Here is a 17401-nt window from a genome sequence, read left to right on the forward strand (position 1 = left end):
GTAGAGTTTGAATGTGCAGGAGACATAGTACAAACTCTCGCTATCAAGCAAGAACAGTGCATATTAGGAGACCACAGGCGACGCTTTTGATGATAGCGAGCCTGATCGAACAGACTTGTTTGCAGTTTACCGTTTTCGATCAAGATCATGTCGGTGGCAAAGTCACGATGGTCAAACAAAGATTGCACACAGCTGTCGATGTAGAGGGGTATCATGTTGCTTTTGAGGCCCAAGCCCAGTATCATTGGTTATCCTAGGCTAAATGCAGGCCCAGCGATGTCATATCTTCAACGCCATAAGCCGTAAACCGTGTAGATCCGTACCGTCCCGCAATCAAATGCTAGACAGCGCTTTTGTCGCATCCCTGCCACATGCTTTATGGAAACATTTACTCGTCATCCTCCTCCTCTTCAGCCTCGAGGGTGGTCTGGGCAATACGGTCCAAGTCACGCTGGCCGGATTGTGTGATGCGGCGGCCACCCTTGTCCTCGTCCTGCTCAAGGACACCAATCTTCTCGAGAGCCTGCATGACCTTGCGGTCGACGGAGCCGGAGGCGTCAACGTGGTGGGAAGGGCGCGAGCCGCGGTTCTTGGTGGATCCGTGGACCTTGCGGAGGCGGCCTACACCGACAGTCTTGCGCTGTTCCATTCATCAGTATCCTGCTTCTGCATCCGTTGTCTCGAAATCTTCGCGTACCATGTAGACGTGACGGGCGACGGCAGCGGCACGGACGTAGAACCAGTCGATGTCCTGGGGAGGGAGCTCATTGGAGTCTGCGGTTTGTTAGCATTCTAATATGCGCATCATGAGGACTGATATATCAACTTACGGCTCGTCTTGACAGTGTCAACCCAGCCTGTAGATAAGGGTCAGCAAGCTGAGGTTATCCCCCATTTACGGGATTCAGGCTTCATCCTTCACCCGCTGGATAGAGACGAACCTGGACTATGTATTATTAGCTTTTGCATTCGTTTTGCGCAACCGATTTACTTACATGGGGAGTTTTCCCTGACGCTTCAAGAACGCAGCATAGGCGTTGATGAACTTGTGGGACTCAATGTCCTTGACTCCTACACCAGGCATTTTGTCGGTATCTAATCGAGGTTGTCGGGTTAGGGTAGGGAGAGGCGGTCGGAGGGCTTGTCGTTGGATTGCTGCGATATCTTCGAAAGTCGCAAGTCGCAGCACCCAATTTCGGCGACCCACGGTGGCTCGCTTAGGAAGAATGGTCGGGCCGGCGCTAGTAGGGGCGCTAGAGTGAGGCGCGAACTGTCATCCTTCTCAGCACCGTGCAACATCAACATGAGAACAACATGAGAACAACATGAGAACACCATGAGAACACCATCGTGGGTTCAATGCGCAATGAAGCATGGTTCTGCAGTTACTTCCACTGCACACCATACCAACCTACAGACATTGCTTCTCTCGGCCGATATTTAAACGTGTCTTTGGTATTCTTTACCGATCGCCCAGATCTCTGCACTATTGACATAACAACATTTCAATACGAGGACATTTACGACTACCAAAGTCTGCTTTTACAAAACAGAAAATGGTTTACGTACGCCGTTTTGTGCCGCTCGACTTTCTGCGTGAACCTTTCTGCCTGGTGTTGTGGTATTCACAGAGACGTCTGAGATGTTCAGGATAATGCGTAGAGACAAATAAGGGAACATAATTGTATATTTGCGCTACTGCTCAATTGCTTTCGCTGCGCATATCCCTGATGCATCGGATCAGGGGCGTCATTGCACGAGTCACTGCATGATAAAACATGTTGTAAAATCACTGGCAGAATAACATTATAATATTTATGTTATCGATATTAATTCGTTTGTGCATTGAGATCATGACAAGTATTTCGGCTACCACTTGCTGATGTCAACAACAGTGACGGTGATGGAGTTAGTGTTGCTTGGTGGCAGCTGTCCACCACCCATGATCAACAACTTCGACTGATCCTTGAGAACGCGAAGATGCCTGGTGTATGAACTTCCCTCAGGGGTGTTGACCTTGATCCAAGGACCCTGACCAAGACCCTTGTTGATGTAAACCTCTGAGCCAGAAGCGTTGGTCCCGCTGTGCGCGCTGGCAATGATGGTTCCGTTCTTGCCACCAACAGGGCTCCAGACGACGTATGGTGAACCAGTGGGGATGGTGCCATCGGTAGACTTCAGGCTGATACCGGTAGCCTCGCCGAACTTCTCGGGGTCGGAGACGATCTTGTAATAGACAGGGAACTGGTACGAGGTTGTGATAGCGGGTCCGCCACCGTATTCGTATGTCATGATGTACTTTCCGTTAGGCAGCTTGGCGATAGTAGGCATTCCCGGGCGGTCAGCGTAAGTAGGGTAAGCAACGTCGTCGATGACTGGGCCCCACTTCTTGAGGTCGGTAGTGGTCTGGTGAACCATCTTCTGACCGTAGGTGGCGTTGTCGCGCTGGTCGGAGTAGTAGCAGATAAGAGTCTTCTTGTTCATCATCAGGAAAGGCTCCCAGACAGGAGTCAGGCCATTGTTGGGGCGAGCTTCACCACCAGCTGCGATCGAGGAGACAAACTCCCAAGTCTTGCCGCTATCCTTGGACGCGTAGAGAACGATCTCAGTTGTAGAGAGGTCGGTGGGAATGGATGATCCAGAGACTAGAACGGTACCGGCCTTGTAGCCACCAATCTTCTCAGGCAGCACGTAGATAAATGGCTGGTATCGCAGACCGAAGCCATTTTGCGTATCTTGGACGCGTGAGAACTCCTTCCAGGACTTTCCGCCATCGGTTGACTTGAAGATGGGAAAGTAGACCTTCGGTGGCTCAGGCGAGTAGTTCTCCCATGTTGCAAGGAGCGAACCGTCAGGAAGCTGCGCACTGCGGGCGTAAAGCACACCAGGGTCAGTCCAGTTTGCGTTTCTGGGCGGTGAAAAGATCACGTTGCGAGAGAAGGTAGGTTGTTCTGCCTTCTTGGGGGCCGCAGAGACAACCGTAGAAGCAACGCTAACGAGCGAGAGGAAGAGGGTGGAGAGACGCATCTTGAAGGCTTGAGGGGTGTGCAAGATGATGAAGCAAGAAATGCGGACGGTATTGACGTGGTATATGAACAAACGCCAATACATGTCCTCCGCTCATTCTACCAGGATCCCTACCATCGTACCATGCGATCTATAGTTTGCTCCCGGCATTTGGTGCGAGGTAGTTCTCGGAGTCTGCCCGTTAACGTCATGTTGCCCTGCCACATCTGGTGAGCATCCTTGCTCTCCATGGAACCTAAGTCTTCTAATGGCGGGGAATTTCGAGGCCGCTGTCCGGAGAAACTGTGGAGAACAGGGATCTCCGTGTCTTGCGGGGAAGGCGGTAGTTTATACACCGAGGCATCGGTGTTTCTACCAGCAACCTGGCTAGCTTAGCTAATAGCTAGTGATCAAGCGTGCCGAGGCGCGGAGGAAGAGCTCTGAACAGATTGGTCCGGAAGAATATTGGGAGCATGTGACGAGAGTCTGTCCGGGACTCCAAAAGCCAAGTCCTAGGTATCGGGAAGATGCCGAAGTTGTATTGTTGTGATGGTAGGTGTCGGAGTTAGGGACTGGAAATGAAAGACGGCGTACGGACATGACGCACGGCCTTGGCGAGCGGGAAGGAGCGTGCCATGGAACGTGACAGCTCGCTACTTCGAAAGCCACGAAGCCTATCCCAACATCGTCTTCAGACAATTGTGTCGTTACGCATAGATCTCTGCATCATACGATGCACTTTTCGTCCTATACAAGGTAAGATGTATGGAGGTGGCGTGTCGAATCGACGCGCGAGAAGTCTGCACGAAAAGAGAACAGCTGGCCTTCGGTGGCGAAAAGCAGGTATTTTATGCATCAAGGCTGCGCAATCGTCGACTTGCACTTCCAGAGCTATGGGAGTAGACAGAGATGAGGCAACCCACGCTTGTGGTGATGAATGTGTTCGGCTGATGAGGTTCGCCAATCAGCGGGGCGGCACAGCAGCCTCGTTGATCACCTTGCAGGAGTGGTGGCAGTGCAGGAACGACCGCAGTAACCATCTCTGGTTTGTCCTGGACACAGCTGACTGCAGCCTTGACCGGTCAAAACTATCATCATGCCGCCCTTCTTTGCGTCCCTCGGGCGACTGTTCCTGCATCGCGCGGCGAGCACTACGCGAACATGGTAAGTCTCTATGCGGCTCTCAGGCGTGAAGCGGGGCAACTTGTTGCTATCGCAAGGCTGGAAAGGATGTGTACTAGTTTCAGTGGCTGATTTGCACCTTGCGATAGGCTTCCTCAATAGCTTCTCCAGTTCCGTTGCGTTTCAACCAACCTCAACCGACGAGCAATGATCCAAAGGCCTTTGATGCAGGTCGCGAGACACCTCTTCCACAATACGAGCAGACGCAATCGGTGCCCTTCACCCTGAATCTCCAAGAAGATGCAAGAAATCCCGGCCAGTTTCAGCTTGTCTTCAACCTTGGCTCAAAACAACAGCTGCAGAATGCAATACCTCTGAACTGCACATCTCATGTTGCTTCTCGTACAACTCCACGAGACAGCTTGAAGTCGGATGCAGAACATCCAGTATCATTCGCACCTCAGAGCAGAAGCCCACCAACTACTCCTCTGCATGATACGCAAGGCTGGGCCGATCTAGACAATGTACCTCCAGACTTTCTCAAAAAGGTCGTGCCAGATTGGGATGTATCGTTTTCTCGGAGCGACTCAACAGCTTCTACGCAATCCAGACGACTTACCGACATCAAGGCCAGGATCAAGAAGAAAGGAAAGGGCTACGTGGTGCGCTTGTTGAAAGGTTCCGTGGATTCAAACGAGATTGCAGAAGTAGATTTGGGTCAACAATTCAACGCAGAACAAACATCTGAAACTCAAGAGCTTGATTCCGCGACCTTGCCAGCCGAATTGTATTGCCCTCCTTCTACTGTTACATCGACCGCCGATACGCTTCTTGGACGCAATGATATTTTTGAAATCGGTACTTCGAATACACCTGGCATTCAACGACTACTGCCATCCGCCATGGCTGGACCTATTGAGCCTGCCGTACCATCAATGAGACATCTGCCGCGCCATAGCCTAGCTAGGAGCTCGATTGCTGAAGATGGCCTGAGTGATGCCGAGACTCTGATACCCGATATTCGTTCGATATACGGCCGTATGGATGAAGACCAGACCGACGCCGAGCCATTCTCCCAGACCACAACAACCCCCACCCGGTCGGCTTCAGTCTCCAGCATTGTAAAGACACCGACTCGTGGTCTATCACTTGTTGGACCTGTACGAAAGCGGGTAGTAGAGAAGAAGACCCGCCCTCGTGTGAAGAGCCGTGCGGTGAACTTAGAACTTAAACGATCTGATGCTCATAAATCCGTCAAGCATCGCGTAGTATCAACAGTCAATGCATCAGATAGTGTGTTTATGGAGACTGCAGCAGAGTCGACGACTTTGCGCCAACGCATACGTCCGACGTCTCGCAAATCTAATGAATCTGGTCCAGCGAATGATGAGTATGGTACTTGGTCACACCCAATACGACAAACCAGTATAGTGAAGCCGCGACATCTGCGTCACTTATCTGCGGACGAATTACATGCTCCCTCCAGACCCAAGCTTGGATTGCGCCTTGTGACTGATGTGCCTCAAACAAGGTCAGCACATGTGTCACCAGCGACGCGGCGGAAGAAGTCACCTAGGCTCCGCAAGCCCGCATCATCCTCATCGTCACCAATGGAGGCAGACGATGCTGATGTGCCATGTTCTCCTGAGTGGGCGGAAATCGATCGCTCAAATGAGCTTCATGAAGCTCTAGGAAGAGCGCTGGGTAAATTCATTCCCAGGAACGAAGATGACGAGAATGACACCAGAGAGTTCTCGGTACCCAAGATCATTGAGCCACTAGATAGCGACCACATTGGTGAGATAACATTACCTTCGGAAGTAGAGATTCGATCGGCGCCACTTGGAGGTCGCAGCCTAACCGCGATATACTGGGGTCTTGCACTGAGTGCCTTGTCGGATAAAGCTTATGAAGGTTTCCGATTGCTTCGTGACACATTCGGGACGGAGCCTGCTGTGCCACAGGGACATGTTCGTGTTCGATGGACTTGTGTAAGCATCATGATATGCCATCCAGCTAGACCATACTGATAAAGTACAGTCATGTGGTGAGCCACTATATGACGATTTCATCGAACAGCGACCAAATGCTGCTCGTCTTCTCGAAGCTTTTCTCAACCGCCCGAGGGCTCACACACCAAGGAGTCCTACCAGCCAAGGCAGTACGGCATCATCGATGGCTTCCATCTTTGACTCGTCCAGTAGAGCATCCACACTAACCACACCATCCTCGACTTACGGAGGACCTAGTTCCTGGACAAGAGGCAGTGATGCTTCCAAGTACAGTCCGTCTCGCACCCGTATTACCAACCCCTTCAGTGTCCGTATGCCATCATTCGCCGAGGAGTCCTGGCTCTTGACCTGTGCAAATGAGGGGCGTCTTACGCCTAAGATTGTTCATCTCGATGTCAACGAAGGACGCATAAGAAGCGACAAAGACCTTGCGCTCGCGCTACGAGAGCACTATGACCAGCTTAATCGACGGTGGTTCAACTGGGCTCGCCTTCGTGGACTGACGACCATCGAGTTCGTTCAATTCGAAGTCCATCGTAATCGTTTCGCTGATATCCGTGCTGCACCTTCCATGCCACCCAAGTCCGCTGCCTCTTCAGGGTCGACTAGCGAGCCAGAGAAGTCACAAGCGCCGTCTCAACATCCGTATACCTTCGAGCCCAATGATCTGCTGCCTCCTGTTGGAAGCACCTATCTTCTTCATTTGTTCAAGCACCCTCAGGACTATGAGGGCGAGTTGATTACGTATCTTCGTAGTCCAAAGCGGCGCCAGCGTCTGGAGTTTGGTATGGGCTGGGGTGTTCATCTTGTGGAAGGCTTTCTCGCGCAGCGGGTATGGGCAGTAACGATGGGTATCTGTGGCTTAGGTAGCGCGGCGTTTGCGATTTTATGGACTATCCAGAAGGACGACGTGCAGGGCGCCTTCGGAGTCGCGCAGTGGGTGTTGGGTTTAGCCGTATTGTTGGTTGGTGGCATGCAAGCGTGGCTGGAATAACTGAATACGTAGAAGCGCGTGAGTGGGTTCGTGTTGATGACATTGAGACATGTAATCTGTGGGGGAGGTGAGCATATTGTGTGCGGCTGTTTGCGCATGTTTCTAAGCCAAAGCGTCTATACCCGACTACGAAACAATGGATTTGAAGCTTTGTATTTATAGGCAACCCGAGAGCGTGTGTTCTTGCAACAAGAAGTAGAATGCTCTTTACTGGTTCTGGAATTCTGTTTGAGGGACTGCAATCAAAACATCACTGCAAGTAGATAACCCCGCGCTGTCTGTTCCCCCTTTCGCACCCGCCGCACCAGCAATAAGGATGACCTCACGAGGAGCCGAGCCTCAATTTCTCACATATCGGCGCAAGGAAGGAAGACGACCATTGCGGCATACCCTCCTACAACAAACACTTGTATGAACATCTAAGGTAGTGAACAATGCTGTACGTTTTGACTGCCGGGCTAAAGGGGTAAGAAATTCTGAAACACATGTGCAAGATACAGTGCGCAGCTAGGAGGAGCAACTCGAAAGCAAAACGCACTGCCCTTCACCACTAGCATCCAATCCTGCAAAAGCCAAAATCGAAGCCGCACGGCTACGCAAACGCATTCGTCCTTCACTCCACCAGTTCCGTACACGTTAAAAATCAGCAAAAAGAGAGAACTTTATCGGCCTCTGCTAGAGTCGAACGAGCCTTTCTCACAGACTCTACAGAACCAGGATGAGCTTGCTAGGCCCCAGATACATGCTCGTTTCCACGAGCACCCTGGCTACACAGTAACGTCAAGTCAGTGTCTTCAACCACTGGACCAAGAGACCTATCTAGGAATGTTTTGATGGACGAGAGGCTGGTTTCGTGGTACAAGTAGGAAACCAAGAGTGTGGCGTGGAGGCAGGCTCAGTTATTTGGCTTGGGGAAAAACAGTACGATGTGAGAGCCAGGAGGCATTCGGCCGATTCTGCAGTGATAGAGCAAAGTGATATGGGAGCCTCGAGGTGTACGCGGAGCGGATTCTCTTGCGGTCAGTGTAGGTTTTGGAGGGTTGCCAGAAGGTACACAAGGCATCATCACCCAGGAAGCAGAAAGATGATGGCAGAGTTTATAAGTACTTGAACGACCACAACTTAACAGAGAATAGGAAATAACACAGCCTGACAGTATCCATGCGGATTTGAGGACCAATATTAGCAATAGGCACGAAATGCCAGAAGATGTGCGCAATGTCTTGGCCTAGGAGAAGGAAGTATGGTAAAAGAGCCTGGAAGTCTACCGGCGACTCTGAGCTGCGAAATACCAATGAGATGCCAGCGCCAGGAGATACACGCGATGGTTGGCAAGGAATCAAGGCTTTTCTGCTATGCTGATCGATAGCAGAAACTTTCTAACGAGCTACGTTCGAGACATGGTGAGAATCTATCATTAGGCCCACAGGCATCACACAACTGCAGCCTAAAAGGAAGAAGACGGATAAAGAGGAAAAGCAAAAGACGTTAAAGTCAACGGCGCCGCACCTGCGATGTTGGTTCCCCCGCGCCCGCCATCCAAGAACGCCCCCTCCGAACACCCGACTTGTTTAATCTCAACGACGTTATCGTCAAACACGCCTGCCCCGATCTAGACGCAACGCCGCACCCTACTATTGGGGGAATATTGGCCGTTTCACGTGTGAAACGAGGCTGCACACGCGAAGGTCGGTGGAGTGGGTCCGGGTACGCTGTCAGGGGTGCATGACAGTTGCGCGCGCGAAGTAGACGAGCCGACAACAGCTGTGAATCATGAGATGAATCGGTTGATGGCTTGGTATGCAGTGCGACGAAATGGCTAGGGTCAGTTCTGACAAAGGGAGGATGGGGACATATGGTGAGCTGGGATCCAGAAGCCGTGGTTCGCCCGTACCGATCTTGCTGACGTTTGTTGCAAGCTCGCAATCGCGTGCATGAACTCCGACCCTCCAGTTCATCAACACCACATCCTTCAACCCCGTTACAATCGAATCTAGACGTTTGACAGGCGCCACACAAATGCGGCGTTCTCGGCACCTCGTCTGATAGAAACAGCTAAGATCTTGGCAGCGCGAGTATGCAAGGGCGAAAACCAGGAACAGGCGGAATGCACGTTTCATGCCGCCCCGCTCTACGCTGTCGCTAGAACCCGAAACCACTACATCACCGACAGAAACGATTCATTCAGACGATAACCAGGCGTACGATGCATACCGGGGACCGAAGACTGGATCATGGCAGGGTGTAGTGCTCCTTCCACTGCCCCAGAGCCGCATTTTGACGCTGGGCTGCAGGCACGGGACGTCCTGCGAATCCTGACAATATCGCTAGTGTCTCCTCAAGAGGAAACATGGCGATTCAAACAAACCAGAAGACGTGCATAGTTTTGCGCGCGGCATGAATCCGCCATGCTGGGCTCTCATTTTGCGAGTCACCCAGGATGTGGGCCAATGTAGGCGGAGCATTTGAGCAGAGACTGAAGTGAATAAATAAAGCACGTCGGTACCTCTCCAGAAGTATCATCGCTACAGCTTCAATCTTCGGTTCTACACCAGTCCCTTCTTTTCAATCCACATTCGTTCTTCAAGTCCCTTCACTGTGTGAGGCCGGCAGACACTCTTTCAAAAACTACCAACTGAACTTTCGCTTCCATCGAACAACTTCATTCTTTCGAAGAACCTTTCCATCCAAATCAGCCAACATGTACAAGACCATCACCTCCCTCAGCGCCATCGCGGCTCTCGCTGCCACCGCCACCGCCCACGGTACCGTCACCGGTATCACCATCGACGGTGTCTTCTCCCAGGGCTTCAAGCTCGACTACTACTACGCCAAGCAGAACGGCGGTGAGACCCCCGAGCACGTGGGCTGGTATGCCGAGAACCTCGACAACGGCTTCGTGGAGCCCAACTCCTTCTCCGACCCCGACATCATCTGCCACAAGGCTGCTAGCCCCGAGGGCAGCTCCGACAGCATGGCCAAGGTCACCGCCGGTGGCGTTGTAGAGTTCCACTGGTCTGTCTGGCCCGACAGTCACATGGGTCCCGTCATCACCTATGTCGCTCCTTACACCGGCGACATCGCCGCAGTCAAGAAGGAAGAGCTCAAGTGGACCAAGATCGACGCTGCTGGTTACGAGAACGGCGAGTGGGCTGCCGTCAAGATGATCGGCCAGAACAACACTTGGCCCGTCACCGTCCCTGAGAGCCTTGCCGCTGGCAAGTACGTCTTCCGCCACGAGATCATTGCCCTCCACGGCGCTGGTGAGGCGAACGGTGCCCAGAACTACCCTCAATGTATGTCCGACCTCTAAATCCTATATCCAAAACCGATCACTAATCTAAATTTTTAGGCCTTAACATCGAGGTTACAGGTTCCGGAACCGAGACCCCAGAGGGTGTCGTCGGCACTGAGCTCTACACCCCTACCGACCCTGGCATTCTCTTCAGCCCCTACGCCGCCACCATCGACTACACTATCCCCGGCCCTGCTCTGTTCGGCTCCGGCGGTTCTTCCACTCCCACCACTCCCAGCACCCCTTCTGCTGCTCCCAGCCCCAGCGGTAACTCCACCACCCCTATCTCCAGCCCCGCCTCCAGCGCCAGCCCTGTTGCTACTCCCGTTGCCACCCCCGTTGCCGAGGAGGAGCCTGCTGCTTCCTCTGCTGCTCCTTCCACTGGCGGTGACGAGCTGCCCGAGAGTTTCACCATTGACACCTTCATCACGTGGCTCGAGGGTAAGGCTAGCGGCTCTGCCTCCAAGGCTCGCCGCCACGCCCGCTCTTTCTTCTAGGCTTCTCGTATCGGCAACGTCTCTGGCATATGAACAGATTTAGGGGATGATATGATGGATGGACATTCTTCTGAGACATTTTGGTTCGTTCGTTGGATACGACGACTGTTTCACTTCTTTGTGTATAGTACACCTTCTTTGTAGCATAGCGCTTTGGTTATCAAACCCTTTTCTCCAAACTACCATACGAACTCGCGTTAAGATATTAGTGATGTGAAATATTCCTGGTGCTTTCTTTGTCGCTTCGTAAACGATCCCAACATGGTCTGGAGCCTTGCAATTTCCTGGCTAGCAGAAAATAACGAGAATGAGGATTAGTGAAGGGGAGGTCGGACGCATCACGTTTGGTTGAAGAGAGGTGGCCGTGGGCAAGTGTATATTGTAGACGTACGAATGCATAGCGAGGTCATGCAAGGCCAATCAAGACATTCCTGTAACCAGTAGACTATGCTGCTAAGAAGACAATTTTAATGTGCAAAAACCAATATGTAGACCTATCAGTGCCGTAGCATCCAGGTAGGATACTCACTCAAAGATATAGCAGGCCATAGGCCAGCCTGTTGATGACATTACCTGGAAAGGCAGCATATTACATCGTGTTAAAAACCGCAGAGTGGTCCAAGCCTATCCTTAATGCCTTAAGAATGCATATTCTGACGTTCTGCAGCACCATCCTCAGGTGACGCCAGACGCTCCAAATGCCTCCATGCCAGCAACTCAACCCACTTCTTGAGGATCAGTTCCCAGTTTTCCTTGATTTCATTAATGGGCTTGTAGTTCTCTAAAGCTACACCTAACACAGCCTCTTCATTGTCAAGGTCGACGCCGTAACGAGAAAGTTCGTCGCCGTAGTTCCACTGCGCGTATCGGAAGAGCAACTTGGAGAGGAGTGCGCTAAGGTCTTCGTCAAGCTCGTAAGGTGTAGTCATCAACTTGGAATCAGTCTTCATTTCGGCAAGAAAGCCGCAAATGAAAGGATTATAGTCAAAGCTAGCTTGTAGAGATTGCACAGAGCTTGCAGTGATGTAGCCAGGGACGCCACCGAGCGCGACGGGATCCATAATCTGGTCCTCGAACATGCTATAGACATGATGTAAGATGACCTCAGCCTCCTCACCTGTGAATGCGATCAAGTTGTTCATGACCTCCGACTGGTGGCGGATATTGTCGATGCGTTTCTGGTCATAGAATTCATTATTCAAGTGAAGGTCTTGTGCGAGAGGAGTAAGCGGCTTAAAGCCAACCGAGCGACGACAGGACGGATGAGGGCATCGTACAACCTGATCGTCAAAAGCGTGGAAGGTTTTGGTAAGGCAGTCGCGGCAATGAAAGTCATGGCTTTCGTGACAAGAGAGGGCGTACAAGGAAATAGTAGTCGACTTGCAAGACGCGCAGCAGCCGCCTGTAACTCCCATCAGTTGCGGGGCTTCGAGCGGAGAGGTAGTCATTATACTGTGAAACCAACGTGTTATTTTTCTGATTTGTGTTACAATGCCCCTTATATTCAAACCCGAATGTATATTTGCAGCTTTTGGAAGAATCACAAAAAACCTATATGGGTATAAAGATCTACTTACATGCTATCGCCCCAATGGGAACTCGCCATTGTCACTTTGTTACGCATGCCTATTATGTCGGCTTTACGATGTCCTTGTTGGCTGACAGAAGAGCTGGCATGCGAACAAAAAAGGACTTTACGCCAGACTAGCTAAAGAGCACTGTGGAGTAAGTCATGATATACGTTGGCCTACCACCAGATGAAGATCAGAGCAGGGCATCACTGTGTCATGTAGCGCGATCGCTCGCTATGAAGTTTCTGTATTCGCGGTCATCTCCGAGAGTGTATAAAAAGCACAGTGGTAGGTTTAGTAAGGTTGCTAAGAAATGTCGGTAGTGTTGAGAGTCATTAGTTCTGTCATGAGCTGCTCTGATGAAGATGTTTGGCATGATGTGTAGCCCTCTGCACGAGACGCGAGATGTGGTTGAGGTTCGTGACAAATTTCGCGGTTCCTTGGACCCCTGACATAACAGGCGCGCTAAGATAGGATCAGATAAGTGTGTGACGCCATCGACCCGAGGTGTCACTGGTGCCACGGCATAGCTCAGCGCAGCTATCTCTCATCTCTGCTACCATCTTGAATGCCTCCGGTTGGGTGTAGAAGAGCCATCTTGTTTGTATATGCAGCGCCCGGCGAGCAATGAAAAGCTATCCACCATGGCCGACGAGAGCACGCCGCTGATTCAACGCGTCGACGTTCGACCCCATCGCGACCGATACCCACATCATCACCTACGGTTCATATGCACTACTTTGCTAAGCGCAACGATATTCGTAGGAGGACTTGTCGCAGTCTTGATTTTCAGCTTTGCGCCACCCAGTCAAGACGAATTAGCTCCTACATCACGACTTTCCGCGTCTTCGTTATCAATCTCACAGATACCCAAAGGATGGGCGCGAAAGACGGCCCTGGACTTCGAAGACCTGCAGGTGACCCTGCTAGAAACACCCAATGCCAAAAAGGCAGAAGAGTGGAGCCGATACTACACGAGCGGGCCGCACCTTGCAGGTAAGAACCTCAGCCAGGCGCTGTGGACCAGAGAAAGATGGCAGGAATGGGGAGTCCAAAGCACAATAGTAGACTACGATGTCTACATCAACTATCCAAAAGGCCACCGATTAGCCCTGATGGAGAAGGTTGGGCACAAAGATGAGATGGCAGACAGCACTACAGCTACAAGTCAAGAATGGAAGGTCAGATATGAAGCACGACTGGAGGAAGACGTCCTGGATGCGGACAAGTCAAGCCAACTCGCAGATCGCGTGCCTACCTTCCACGGATACAGCGCTTCCGGTAATGTGACGGCGCCATATGTCTTCGTCAACTACGGCACATACAGAGACTTCGAGGAATTGCAGGCGGCAAACGTCAGTTTGGAAGGCAAGATCGCCCTGGCCAAGTACGGTGGCGTCTTCCGCGGTCTGAAGGTCAAGCGCGCGCAAGAGCTGGGCATGGTCGGCGTCGCCATGTACACGGACCCTGGTGACGATGGAGAGGTGACCAAAAAGAACGGTTATGCGACCTACCCCGACGGGCCGGCCAGAGAACCCAGCAGTGTTCAGCGAGGGAGCGTCCAGTTTCTGAGTAAGTTGTTACCTGCCCTTCTCTCTATGCTATGCTGACAATATGCAGGCTTCGCACCAGGTGATCCTACCACTCCAGGCTATCCCTCGAAACCTGGCTGCCCTCGCCAGCCTGCCGACCACGCGATGCCGCATATCCCCTCTCTACCCATCTCCTACCTCGATGCGTTCCCCCTTCTCAAAGCGCTTAACGGCCACGGCCCGAAAGCCTCATCCTTCAACGAGTACTGGCACGGTGGTGGGCTGGACTACCAGGGCGTAGAATATAATATTGGACCTTCGCCCGATGACCTTGTGCTGAACTTGGTTAACGAGCAGGAGTACGTTACGACACCATTGTGGAACGTCATCGGAATCATCAATGGCACCATTCCTGACGAAGTCATCGTTCTCGGCAACCACCGTGACGCTTGGATTGCTGGCGGTGCTGGGGATCCCAACAGTGGCAGTGCAGCGCTCAACGAGGTCATTCGAAGCTTCGGCGCTGCTATGCAGGCTGGCTGGAAGCCCATGAGGACAATCGTCTTTGCCAGCTGGGATGGGGAGGAGTACGGCCTCGTTGGGAGCACTGAGTGGGTTGAGGAGTACCTGCCGTGGCTCTCTGGTTCGACAGTCGCATATCTGAATGTCGATGTTGGCTCAGTAGGTCCGGACTTCAAGCTATCAGCGGCGCCCTTGCTGAGTAGGGTGGTCGAGGAAGTTGGTAAGTTTGCTTTCTTAATCTGTACACCTGACTCAGCTAACATGTGCCAGCTCATATGGTCAAATCTCCAAACCAGACAATCGCCGGTCAAACTGTATACGATGTATGGGACAAGCGCATTGAGACTATGGGCTCCGGGAGCGACTTTACAGCTTTCCAAGACTTTGCTGGCATTCCAAGTATCGACATGGGCTTTGGCGGTGATTCCAAATCTGCTGTCTACCACTACCACAGCAACTATGACTCGTTCGACTGGATGAAGAAGTATGGAGATCCGAGCTTCGAGTACCACGCCACAATAGCAAAGGTCTGGGCACTTGTAGCAGCGAAACTTATCGAGACACCTATCCTCCAACTCAACGCCACAGACTACGCGATCGGTCTTCAGAAGTACGTCGACGCCGTCAAACAAAAGGCACACGACGCCGCACCCAGTAGAGACCCGGGCGAACTCTGGCAAACTCTCGATGAAGCCGTGTCCCATTTCCTGTTCGCATCTACCCTCCACGATGCCACGGCCTCTGACCTCACAATCCAATACTCCAACATAGGCGAAATACCCTGGTGGCAGCCTTGGAAGAAGGTGCAGCTGTACCTCGCCATTCGCGCAATTAATACCAAGTACAAATACCTGGAAAGGAAGTTTCTGTTTCCCGATGGTCTTGATGGACGAAGCTGGTTCAAGCATGTCGTCTTTGCTCCTGGGAAGTGGACAGGCTATTCAGGTGCAACGTTTCCTGGTATCGTCGAATCCATAGAAGAGAAGAGTGAAGATGGTGTTCGGAGATGGGTTGACATTATTAGCAAAGCAATTAGTAGTGCTGCAGACTGGTTGGAAGAGTAGGCGGGGAGGTATACAATCGTTTATACTCACCCGTAGGTGAGGTAATGTATAGTCCTGGAGCCGGTGTGTCTCTCTTTCAGCTGTGATCTGAAGATCTTAACGTTCTCTGAAGCATACCAGTGAATTGAGAGTCAGAAGCTGACAGGCATGCCAGTATGCCCTTAGGCCATCATTGGCTGCTAGGGCCAAGACATGTAGTTTATCCAGGAGGTATACGATGCACTGACACAGACGAGATTTCAGTATCAAGGAATGGAGAGAAGCAGAAGTCCATTCAGATATACACAAAAAAAAAACACTTTTGTCATGCTCGAAGGCCATTCGTCCTCCCTCTCCTCATCTCCTTTGCGGCGGGTACAGGCGCAGGTGCTGGCGTGGACCACGGTGAGCTGATCAGTCTGTTCAATTGTTAGTTTTGGTTTGATAGGGTATAGTAAAGTGAGGTATTTGTGAAAGTGTTTTGGTGATTCAGCTTTCCCACACACTATACATCATTAACATATCACGAAGAAGGATTAGACTTACGGGTTACTTCAGCCCTCATGCGGGCACGAAGCCTCGCACTCAGGATTTGCTCCCGAGTCCGAAGCACCCCGAGTTCGAGACCCATGGCCTGGTACAGGGCCGATTGGTACTGCAGCAAGCCTGCCCGCACGATCAGGCCACGATCGTAACATAGCCGGAGAATCTACAACACTAGACTCAGATGACTCTTATAAACCAGGTAGATGGAGTGGATATATACGCGGAGACGGAGACGGTGCAGGCGAATCGCCATGCGCTCGGACTGAGCGCGAACCATGTTTTGTCGAAATTGGGTTGAGATCGATGATCTTTCAAGTGGTTAGCTTGTTACGTTTTAGATATACATACGATGTATAGCAAAGGTTAGCTTTTGAACAGGAATAGAGGTTTTGGAAACAATACTTACGTGGTGGAAGGTAGTGTTGGTTGAGAAGCAGAAATCGAGCGGAAACGCGGACTTGTACCTGTCTATCCACATATCATACACGCGCTTTGGGAGAGAAATGAGCGTTAATGCTCACCGTTCGAAGTGGAATATTGCAATTTGCACGGTGAGAATTGCGATATGGTGCTTGTTTTTTTTTCTTCATTCGGATTTTACATGTTATAGGCTTCACTGGCAACATCTACACGCTTAGTCGTATTCATGCAGCAGAAGGACACAAGAGGGTAGAAAAGAAGCCAATTCTGAACATCCACGAGAGAATACCCACCAGCTCTGATACCCTCGAGAGCCTACCAGCAAGTCTTCAACTGAAAAAATCAGTCAAATACTCCATCTACTGGATACATTCTAGATACACTATCGACAAAGCGTCGCACCAAGATGTACATCGTCAGCGCACTTCAACGTACGCTCACCAACCCCAGGATGGAATTGGTGTGTAATCGCCACTCCTTCTGCCATTTTCATGAAGAAGCTCAAGACAGACCTTTTGAACGTTCACCTCAACTGCCCATCTGCGCCCTTGGATACTGAGAGGCTCACAGCCTCAAGGACACGAGGATAGAAAATGTGTGTTACTTTTGCGGCGCCGCATGCCATCGTTCCTAAAGAAGTACGATTGACCGGTTTGCATGTGTCGCGAAAGAACGTGGATGATACGACAGAAAGGATGAAGTCTGGACGTACCGGAATACGAAGAAGTTCGATGGGAGTGTTGGGCGTACAGCAAGAGGATGCAATCGTGATGCTTTGCGGATATGTGGAGGAGTTATGCGCTTTCTCGGAAGCAGCTATCGGCCTTGTGAGTGGAACTGT

At 51.5% G+C, this 17401-nt stretch overlaps 7 protein-coding genes across 7 annotated transcripts; 4 read left to right on the top strand and 3 right to left on the bottom strand.

Annotated features, from left to right (window-relative positions):
* Positions 1–388: 388 nt before the first annotated feature.
* On the bottom strand, positions 389–1084 carry ALTATR162_LOCUS6592 (uncharacterized protein; the record flags this gene model as incomplete). Its single annotated transcript, XM_043314214.1, has 6 exons — positions 389–640; positions 698–774; positions 831–857; positions 923–946; positions 996–1015; positions 1056–1084. 6 exons carry the CDS (start codon positions 1082–1084, stop codon positions 389–391), a joined length of 429 nt encoding a protein of 142 aa, XP_043170149.1.
* A 785-nt stretch (positions 1085–1869) lies between these two features.
* ALTATR162_LOCUS6593 (uncharacterized protein) lies at positions 1870–3027 on the bottom strand (the record flags this gene model as incomplete). The annotated part of the gene is made up of 1 exon (XM_043314215.1): positions 1870–3027. One exon carries the CDS (start codon positions 3025–3027, stop codon positions 1870–1872), a length of 1158 nt encoding a protein of 385 aa, XP_043170150.1.
* Positions 3028–4167: 1140 nt separating this feature from the next.
* ALTATR162_LOCUS6594 (uncharacterized protein) lies at positions 4168–7134 on the top strand (the record flags this gene model as incomplete). Its single annotated transcript, XM_043314216.1, has 3 exons — positions 4168–4170; positions 4278–6119; positions 6169–7134. The coding sequence occupies 3 exons, from the start codon at positions 4168–4170 to the stop codon at positions 7132–7134; spliced, it is 2811 nt and encodes a 936-aa protein (XP_043170151.1).
* Positions 7135–7568: 434 nt separating this feature from the next.
* ALTATR162_LOCUS6595 (uncharacterized protein) lies at positions 7569–7968 on the top strand (the record flags this gene model as incomplete). The annotated part of the gene is made up of 2 exons (XM_043314217.1): positions 7569–7573; positions 7629–7968. 2 exons carry the CDS (start codon positions 7569–7571, stop codon positions 7966–7968), a joined length of 345 nt encoding a protein of 114 aa, XP_043170152.1.
* A 1867-nt stretch (positions 7969–9835) lies between these two features.
* ALTATR162_LOCUS6596 (uncharacterized protein) lies at positions 9836–10926 on the top strand (the record flags this gene model as incomplete). The annotated part of the gene is made up of 2 exons (XM_043314218.1): positions 9836–10430; positions 10487–10926. The coding sequence occupies 2 exons, from the start codon at positions 9836–9838 to the stop codon at positions 10924–10926; spliced, it is 1035 nt and encodes a 344-aa protein (XP_043170153.1).
* A 638-nt stretch (positions 10927–11564) lies between these two features.
* Positions 11565–12068, bottom strand: ALTATR162_LOCUS6597 (uncharacterized protein; the record flags this gene model as incomplete). The annotated part of the gene is made up of 1 exon (XM_043314219.1): positions 11565–12068. The coding sequence occupies one exon, from the start codon at positions 12066–12068 to the stop codon at positions 11565–11567; it is 504 nt and encodes a 167-aa protein (XP_043170154.1).
* Positions 12069–13141: 1073 nt separating this feature from the next.
* Positions 13142–15615, top strand: ALTATR162_LOCUS6598 (uncharacterized protein; the record flags this gene model as incomplete). The annotated part of the gene is made up of 3 exons (XM_043314220.1): positions 13142–14069; positions 14118–14771; positions 14822–15615. The coding sequence occupies 3 exons, from the start codon at positions 13142–13144 to the stop codon at positions 15613–15615; spliced, it is 2376 nt and encodes a 791-aa protein (XP_043170155.1).
* Between the last annotated feature and the right edge of the window lie 1786 nt (positions 15616–17401).

Source organism: Alternaria atra (assembly GCF_907166805.1).
Source record: "Alternaria atra isolate CS162 genome assembly, contig: 25, whole genome shotgun sequence".
NCBI classification, from domain to species: Eukaryota; Fungi; Ascomycota; class Dothideomycetes; order Pleosporales; family Pleosporaceae; genus Alternaria; species Alternaria atra.